Source organism: Loxodonta africana, chromosome X (assembly GCF_030014295.1).
Source record: "Loxodonta africana isolate mLoxAfr1 chromosome X, mLoxAfr1.hap2, whole genome shotgun sequence".
NCBI lineage: Eukaryota > Metazoa > Chordata > Mammalia > Proboscidea > Elephantidae > Loxodonta > Loxodonta africana.
In genome coordinates this window covers 145,947,806-145,957,818 of record NC_087369.1, presented here as the reverse complement: position 1 = coordinate 145,957,818, position 10,013 = coordinate 145,947,806, and the positions used below count along the sequence as shown (strand labels likewise).

General features: G+C 35.2%; 1 protein-coding gene across 5 annotated transcripts in view; it reads right to left on the bottom strand.

Annotated features, from left to right (window-relative positions):
- Nucleotides 1–1,179: 1,179 nt before the first annotated feature.
- The window catches only part of STAG2 (STAG2 cohesin complex component), a 131,687-nt gene continuing 122,853 nt past the window's right edge, over nt 1,180–10,013 (bottom strand). For all 5 annotated transcript variants that reach the window (XM_064277557.1, XM_003414759.4, XM_003414760.4 and 2 more), the window contains 3 exons: nt 7,655–7,781; nt 6,242–6,319; nt 1,180–1,502 (listed from right to left, as the gene is read on the bottom strand). In XM_064277557.1, the coding sequence (XP_064133627.1) occupies nt 1,479–1,502; nt 6,242–6,319; nt 7,655–7,781 (229 nt within the window). In that variant the 3' untranslated portion in view covers nt 1,180–1,478. The remainder of the gene's footprint in view (nt 1,503–6,241; nt 6,320–7,654; nt 7,782–10,013) is intronic.

The following is a 10,013-nucleotide window of genomic DNA, read 5'->3' as shown; positions in this document are numbered from 1 at the left end:
CAGCCCAATGCTTGTTGATTTCTGACTCTAAAAACTGGAAGCCTTTTGGTATTCACCCATCTGAAGATATTCTTGTATTGCAAGCATATTAAGGCATGGAATGATTAAAATAATATACCTCAAGAACTGAGAGACGACTGACAAAAGATAGATACACATGTAATATAAGTTAATATTTTGTTTTAAACGATGTCTAGCTGCCTAAGCCTCGCAAAATGAGTTGATGTCAAAATGGCAAGTAGCCACTTTCTGTTTTAAACTAATTTGTGAAAGGACATAAAATGAAGTTTAAAGCTTAGCTTTCAAAGAATATTATGGGTTATGAATTCTATTATCCCATCTAATTTACATACAGAGGAAATGTACTGTAACCTGTTAGAAGTATCTTTAACCTGAAGACTGCTTGCAAAGACAGATAGATAAAACAATATAAAATACAAATTTAAAAATCATTTTAAAGCATGAACACTCATGCTTTTCTATTTTTAAACATTGTTAAACTTTCAATATATTTCTGAAACCTCATAATTTTAAGTTGGAATTTAAAAGTAAGAAAAAACTAAACAAACTGCGCAATTATAAAATCAGCACCAATTTATATATATATATAATTTTATTTAAAATTTAGATCCCTATTCCCACACTCTAATAAGCTGTATAATTTTTGTTTAGAATTTTTCTGCAAACATACTACAATAAGCTTCTTTTATTTGGAGACAAAATACAGTGGCACTACTGGAAGGAATATCACAACATTACATTTTTATCTTAAAGGACAAGCAAACTTTCAGGGTTGATAATGGGATAAGCCTGTTTGAAACTGGTTACCTTCTGGCAGTTCACTGCATCTGGATATTTCTGAAAAGTATAGAGAAGCTCTTGAATTTTAAAAATATCTTAAAATACATTTTAGATGAAAAAATTGTAAAAGTTCTGCTTATAATTCTCCACAATTACAATATTTAAAACAAAGCTTTGTTGATTGGTGTTTGAAGCATTTAAATTTAGAATGCTAAAAACAGATCTATCGTATAATTTCAGGATGGGGGAAATAAATTCTTCCTTAACTTTGATTCTTGGATGTAAACAGAAATCCAGCAGAGGTCATCATTATTTATACACCCAGTAAATAAATGTGAGAGAATTCCTATCTGTACCAAATACCTCTTCAGATTGTTATTTAAAAAAAAAAAGCATGAAATAATTGATTCAAAAGCCAACTAACAGAGAGCATAAATAAAATATTTACTTTCTAAGAAAAACTGTAGCTTATCATCAAATTGTTTACTTGTCCTTTACTTTTTTTCAGGCAAACAAAACTGCCCCTCAATGCACTTGATCTTGGTAAGCATAAGCATGTCATATTCTCCTTAGAGAAAAATCTGTACAGAATATCACTGTATCTACCACACTTTATTTTCAAATTTCTTCTTCCACTTAGAAAATGACTTCACCGCACATTTAATTGTGTACTGGTATTAAAACATTGACACCCCAAGAACCTAATGAGAGAGAGGAGATAAAAAAAATCTTGTTACGATAGCCATTCATTTCTTTGCAAAATATATATGTAAACATTACATTAAAAACAAAAACGTCTAACACTTGTTATGCTTAACAACATGCTAAAAAAAATCACTTAGAAAACTTCCCCTCTCTCCAGATATATAATTCTAAAGTTAAACTGACCATCAATAAATAACAAAATAATAAAATCAGGACTAATCAGGATGCTAGCTACTTACCTTACGAATACAACTGAGAAATGATTTCTACACAGTGAGCTTCTACAGAGCAGGGACTATGCCTTATTTCTGCATATACACACCCGTAAAACCTAGGTAATGCCCTAAAACATAGGCAATCGATATTTTAATGAACAAATGAATGTGCTCCTTGACAAATACTTCTGGCAGAGTTTAAGAAAGCCTTGCAAACTTGGTCATTTGCACTCCAAAGTGGATATAGTTTTTTAAAAAGCATTTGAATTCACGGAGCAAAAACCTCCAAGAACATACAAGTATGTAAAAAACAAGAAGATTTCTTTAGAAAATCTGCCCTGAGCGAATGAACAGAACTACAAATCTTAAGAAATCAAGTAAGTATGGGGAAACCTGGGCAAACTGACTTATACTGATGTCTTTCTGTATATCCCAGTTGGGAAAAAAACGTTAGGTAAAATCTAATTACTTGTCACTAACTAAAAGTAAAAGCAGATCACAGGGCAACTCTCCCTTGTTAATTAAACAAGAACAGAACATACCTTTTATCTGTGTATACTAAAAGTTAGGCTGTTCAATCAAAGTCCCAAAATTTACTATGTCAATTAAGTAATATTTTAAAATACTATAATGAGCTAGTAAGAAGTGATATTAAAGCCAGAGGTAATGGGCTGAAATTGAGATAACAAAAGACTTTACTTGTAAGTAAAGTCTCACTTTAACAAAAGTCATGGCACTCACTAAGTTTTTGAACTGAAGGAATTGTGTATTTTCAGATGAAGAAGAAAATATGTGATTGAAGCCTCTTTGTAATGAACTATCAAGTAAAGTGTTTTGAATCCCCAGCAGAGAGAACAAAAAGGATCAATGCTTCCCACTTCTTACTTGTCATCCACCGTAACCACCACTACTACATACCCCCTTGTCCTCCACCACCCCCAAACTTCAGGGTTGTTCTTTGTTGTCCGAGTCAGATTTTGGGTGGCCAGGCTGTTTCTACCAAAGAGGCCTAGGTAATGTTTAAAGGTCCCTTCTAGCCGTAACACTCTGTGACTCTGGGTGAGGAAAGGTCTGATGATTACTGATGAAAGGATAAAATCTGAATTAACAAATCTTAGTATAAAGCGTGGCAAGAAGACGAACTCAAGTTCTTTCCAGAGTGCGTAAGACAGCACCTGAACGGATTTTTTTTTTTTAATTCTGTTTGTGTATAGACTGGGTTCTAACTATATTCTTCCAACAGAACATTAAATTAACTCCACTATACTGAGCCCTTCTTTTACCAACCTTCTACTACAGGTAATTCTAGTCAGAGAAGCTCAACACAGGAGAAGGGCAACATTAATAATACTTATTCTCTTTTTGTACTAACACAAACCCACCTGTTTCTGATGCTAACATTTATAAACTCACATGTATTTAAAAAGTACAAATATCAGATTTTGGTGTGATGTGGCAATACTGGTCCACTAGTAACAGGAAATGATCCTTCCCTATCTACAATGGGATAAACCAGTTTTGTTTCCAGATATGAAACCAACTATATTAAAAATCTAGAATCATATATATATATATATATATATATATATATATATATATATATATATATATATATATATATATATATATAAATAATGCAATTAAAAAATTATCTCAGAGTTTTTATATTATCACTCCTGGATGACATAAATGCCATGTTATTACAAAAGATACATTTAGGATTTATTATAATAACCTCAAGTATCTATACTACCGTGCTTTACCTCATTTAGAATCAGAGAATCTTATAACTGGGCATAAAAAGGCTTAAATCCCTATTTTATTATGTTTTGATGATTCACTGATCATAGGCTTGAATAAAAACAGGTGTAGGCCATTGTATAAAGGCAAACAAAGATTTTTACATTTTGAAATTTGTTATTCTATTTCTTTAAATTACTGTTGATACAACACGTAGTGAAGTTTAATGTTTATTTAAAAATAAACTCATATTAACTTTTATTAAAAATAGGGTCAAAGACTAAAAAATACCATGACCCTGAGATTACTAAGCACTCAGTTATGTACCATTAGGCTGCTGCCATCATGTGGTAATACTGTAAAACTACAGGTATAGGTACATGTACTCATTTTCCTCATCTTAGTAGCAGAAGCAGCTGAACTGCTAAGCTACTATCAAATTAAAAAAAGTCTCTCCAAAAACCAATCCAGTTGCCCTCAAAGTCAATTTCAACTCATTAAGTCGCTATAAATAACAAGTAACTATTAGGGCCCTATCTTTGGCCTCACTCACATTGTAGTTTTCTCTAAATATTAAGTGTCAAAACCAGGTACGTACATATTTTACATTGCTGTTTCATTATTCCAATAATATGAAGTAAAAAAAAAAGTCTTTTTGCAAGTCCAGTAAGTGACAAAGGAGCCCTGGTGGCACAGTGATTAAAGCACTCAGCCACTAACTGAAAGGTTGGCGACTGGAACCCACCAGCCACTCCGCAGGAGAAAGATGGCGCAGTCTGCTTCTGTAAAGATTCCAGTCCTATGGGCAAGGCAGTTCTACTCTGTCCCATAGAATCGCTATGAGTCAAAATCTACTTGACAGCAATGGGTTTGGTTGTTTTAGGGTTTAGTAAGTGACAAGTGACAAAGCAAACAAATGCTTAAAATTCTCCTGAATAGATGAACACGTGGGAAAAAAAGAGAGAGAGATCTTTACTACCCATATTAATTTTGTCTACAGTTAACCATTTGCACTTCTAACTTAATTTTACTGGTGTTTCTTCCAAATGAGGTCTGACTGGAGGTTTAGGAAGTGCAACAGTAAGAGACACCAGAAGGTTTCTAAAGCAAAAGGAACTGGGACCCAATCACTGCTCTGACACTAGCGGTGTAACTCTGAGCAAGTCACGGAATAACCTCTTCGGTCTGTTTCCTTGGGTGTAAAAATGGGACTCTCCCATCATCTCTTTCAAAGGTTGCTGAGAGAATCAAAATAACTCATTTGGCCTAGTGCAATGAGGCACGTAAGCACTCCAATACTGGCGTCCTTCCACTCAAAGTGATACTCCAGATGCACTCCTTAAGGGCAGGGAGGGGATGTCATTCACTTAACACCAACATTCAGCTCAATAAATGGAGTGAAAGCATTTCATCGTTCTAGCTTTTACTCCTCATCACAATCACTGCCTTAACAAATTGAGAAGATACATACACCTAGACTATATCAAAGAAACCATATACCTCAATATGGACTTAAAACTACAGACTTACGGGGAGGAGCAATACTATGATTTAAGACTTGCTACATAAACTATGATCCCTGGACCTGAAAGCACTGATAGCACTTGTTAGAAACGCACACTCTCGTTAGAAATGCAGACCCTCAGGCCACACTCCAGAACTACTGAAGCTGAATCTACTTTTTAAAAAGATCTCCAGATGACCCATATGCACACTAGAGTTTGAGAAACACTGACTTAAAAGATCCCAAGGTGGCCTGCCTGTTCAAAGGTTCTACTATCTGCCCTTTTATGAAACGCCTTCCTTTGGGTCAAAATTGTAACTGGCTTTGATATGCTAGTGTATATTAGTTTATCAAAATACTTCCAAGGGCTATCTGAAAGCAGATTACGAGGTATGGAAAGACATGAAGGAATGGTAGAAATCAAGGCATAAAAGGCAGGCCTCAGATACGATGACAGTCACCTAAGGTAGGTGTTAAGAGGAAGAAGTATAAATGAATAGACACTTAAATGTGAGATGGGAGAGTACTTCAATGATTTATTCATATGACAAATCAAATTAAACACCTGCTAGGGAGAACTCGAGATGAGTTAAGATTGTTGTCCCTGCCTGGAGAGTTCAGTCTACTGAGGGACCTGGACGTGTTGAATATCCTATCTCATTACACCAGTCTGGTAATTACCACAATAAAACCCTGTGCAAAGTGTTACAGGAATAGAGAATAAAGTATCTATCTGAAGAAGCCAGCAAAAACTCCATAGGTAATGTCAGAAATGAGTACTAAAGGAAGAATTCACTAAATGGAAAAGGGACATCCCTGGCAGAGAGAAAAGCTTATATACAAAATCACGGAGTCATGAAAAATCAGTTTGTTTGAGGAACTATGAGATGTGGCATGGCTGCAGTGCAGGATACGTATAAGGAAAAGGTCAAGGTTAAGGTGGCAAGGAGCAAGGCCATGAAAGGCTTTGTTTGCCAGGCTGAGGAGCCAGAATTTTTACAGGCAATCTTTCAGTGGGCAACCCAAACCTACAGAAAAAGTTTAAATACCATAATATAACATTCAAGTCCCAGCCTGCCAGGAATTCAAAGGCACTTTTAATCTATCACCACCACTACGTTCCTCCCCCACCACCGAAGTCCTGCCTGCCTCTTTTTCTCATGTCCAGTTGTTTTCATCCATTCTCAATGTTCTGTCCTAGCTCTTCAACTTCAAACTTAAGGATTGCCTATACATCTGATTTTGCAATTCTGGGGTACACTTAAATTAAACCTACTGATTCATCCATAATTGAAGCTGGATCGAAGAAATCAGGCTTCAGTTCTGTTCTCTCTCGTCTGTTCTTTGATGGTGGCTACAGGGGAAAAAAAATAAGCTCACGCTTGCCATTGCTATAAACCAGACAATAACGGAAAACATTCAAATTACTTATCAAGTATTCCTACAAGTGTACCTGATGATACTTTAAATTCTCCATATTCAGACTATAAAATGTTTAAAAGTACAAAAGCAATTCATTCATGGAAAATTATTCTCAAAAACAGTAAGTAGAAGACTCATTTTTCTTCTTGCTTTCTTAATATGCCTCTCTCAAATCTTCACTTTCCTTTAAAGGCACCAAAGTGTACTAGAGATACACCGTGGTATACTACAAAGTAGAATCGGAAGAACTGATTAGCCTCGGCTTTACTGCTTCCTAGTTTTGTCTCCTTGGATAGGGTAACTGGCTAAGCTTCACTAGCCTCAATCCACTGAAACTAGCTCATCACAGAGCTGAGTGAGATGTGTGGCACAATTAGGTAAGTGGAAGTACTTTGTAAACTTACAAAGTTCTAATCATGTATCTGATGTAATTATTGTATTAATAAGGAACACATCACTACATATATTTACTTAGATGCTTCCAAAATTTAAGCAATTTTACTTTATTATCTGATACGGAATTGTGTCTCAATAACAGGGTAGTATTGAGTTAATAATGTAACATTTTGATAACAGTAAATAAACAGAAAATTGTAAGGTTATGTGATACTATACTATCCCATGAAATATTTTTGAAAAACTTCATACCATTAAACATCATTTTATTTCCATAGTCAATATGATATAATGTACAGGGAAAATATATTCTTTAAATCTATATATTCCTAAATTAGCCTCAAAGGCAAACACGCTATTTTTATCATCTTAACCTAGGACCTAACACTCACCATACTCACCACCCTCCCCGCAAACCCTTCGTGTATATCTAAACACGTGTTAACTTTTTTTTTTTAATTGTGCTTTAAGTGACAGGTTACTAATCAAGTCAGTCTCTCGTACAAAAATTTACATACACCTTGCTATAGACTCCTAATTGCTCTCCCCCTAATGAGAAAGCACACTCCTTCCCTCCACTCTCTCTCCTCGTGTCCATTTGGCCAGCTTCTGACCCCCTCTGCCTTCTCATCTCCCCTCCAGACAGGAGATGCCAACGTAGTCTCATGTGTCTACTTGAGCCAAGAAGCTCACTCTTCACCAGTATCATCTTCTATCTCACGGTACCTGGAAACTATTTAATTTTTTTTTCAGAACTTATTTTTCACGGTAAGTATTTGTCTCCTCTAATAAACGACAAGTATAAGACTACCCAACATAATTTCCAAATAATCTAAAATGAGAATCTTACACAAATCATTAAGCTTCTTACCAAGTCTATATCCATGGTATCAAAATCCATTCCCTCGTTAAGATCCTCAATCCTCCCTTCTGAGGACATCATAACATCTTCAACAATTGGCTCTTCATCATCTTCCATTAGGCTTGTACCACGCCGACTAGAGAAATACAAACAAAGGTCAAGATCTGAACTAATGCGCTGGCTATTAATATACTGGCAGCAACTATGTGGCTCTCTATATTCAATTTTAATGGAAAATGATGGAATTAAAGGTCAGGGAGAATGATTAGGCATTGATCATGTCATCAATGATGTCAAAACCCCAATGTTCACTTGTCTAAAAATGTTCAGGAGTTATGTTTATCCTACGTTCTTTCAAGACATTTAGCTTGATAGTTCTGATATCCCATATACAAATTCAATGAGAAATTCCCACATGGGAACATATAAGATACCTCAAATCCTTTCTGAAAGTAGGCAGGGTACAAATTAATAAACAAACATAAACAGAGACCAAAGAAAATAACATTCTCCAGATACATATTATTTTCATCAATAAATAATGTTAATTTCACCCAATCACTCAGTCATTCACTCAGTGCGTAATGAGTACCAGGCACTCACTCACTCATTCACTCAGTGCCTACTGTGTGCCAGGTGTACACTGTGTCCTATGGATGCAAAAAAAAGATGAACACGATATGGTTCCTGCTCTCAAGGAGCTCACAATCTACCATGAGAAACAGAGGTAAACACTTATGACAAAATGTGGTAAATATTGCAATAGAAGCATGTATGCATCAAGTGCTAGCTATAAGGAAATACCAAAAGAAGAAAATAATTCTGCCTCAGAAAGAAATGAGCAATATTTACACTGGAACTTGGATTCCGTGCCCTATGAAATGCAAAGCTGTGATATATATGGGAAATCAAAATTAAAAATTAAGACCAAAAGCTCTGTATGCTATCACATAATTATAGAGAATAAACCCAAGTGCACAAATTAGTCCAGATCAGCATAAAAGAGTCAACATAAAAGAGTGAAATTAAGTGTGACTGGCTCACCACACTGGCCAACTTTACTTTCTTTTCTCATCCAAAAACAAACAAAAATATCAATTATTTATTGAATGCTTACAACTTACATGATATTTGTAACACTGGGTCTTAAAAGATATAAAAATAGAAAGACAAGATGCCTGGATCTAGGCTATCTTTTAAGCTTCCTCTTGTGGGGAAGGCAAATATGTTGACGAGGGTCCTTATTTCCTAAAAGTTCTGAATAATAAAAGACAATCTCACTATATTTGGTGGAAGTAACTGGGAAGGGAATGTGTGTGCTTTACAGGCCATGTTATCGAAAACCAGAAATCCATTCTGCATTTTGTTTGGAGTATAAGAAAGATATATGTGATACGAACTATGGGGGGAAAAAACCAGATAATTAGGGCAGACACCATTACAGAAAACTTTCTGCAAAACAAAAATGCTTTAAAGTACCAGGCAATAGACCACTTATGATACAACAACCAAAAGACTATCTGGTGATAGTTATTTTACTGGGATAATCGCTTGGAGCTGCCTGGGGGAGTTTACCTATAGCTGGGAATTAAAATGAATTGCAAACCAAAATATAATGACAAATGGTACTGTGTAAAGAGATGCTGTGGAAGAAATCTTGGGAACTGGTGGAAAGTTCCCAGGGAGAGATATGAATCAAATGATTGCATGGCAGAATTCTAGAATTTCTGGGCTGGTGTCTGGTTAGATGCCAAAGAATCAGCTATAGAACTCAGCATGAAGTAAGAACAAATATTAAGGGAAATGTAGCCACAGAAACTGAGAAGAGGAGAGAAATAAGTGGTGTTACAGATGATGACCATGTTAGCCAGGCTGGTATCGCTATACATACGTGTAATAGAGAATACTTTGTCTCCAGATGTTCCTAATACCATTCTGAAGGTAACTAAACACAATCTATACAGGCTACCACTCATCTGGTAAATGACCATTTTTCAAGAAAAAAAAAATAAGTGAAACTTTTATCATTAAAAAAAATGTATATATAGGTTTTTAAAAACAAAGTGGGTTTAACATCCCTATCTCATGGTATCAAAACGTATCACATTATGTTGCAAGTTCAAAGCTGTCAAACTTAAAAACTTAATAAAAAGCATCACATCTTCCCCTTTATACCAAATAAGACATGAAAAACAGTATCTAAAGACTGCCTGTCTGCCACTTCTTTAAGAGCCAAAGCTAATGAAGATTTCAGAAAGGTTTATAAAGTTCTCATACAGACTTCGGTAAAAAACAAAGTATTTGAAAGTTAAACCACAAAATTGTAAAGCAGCAAACATTTAACCATTCAATGAACATTTACTGAGAA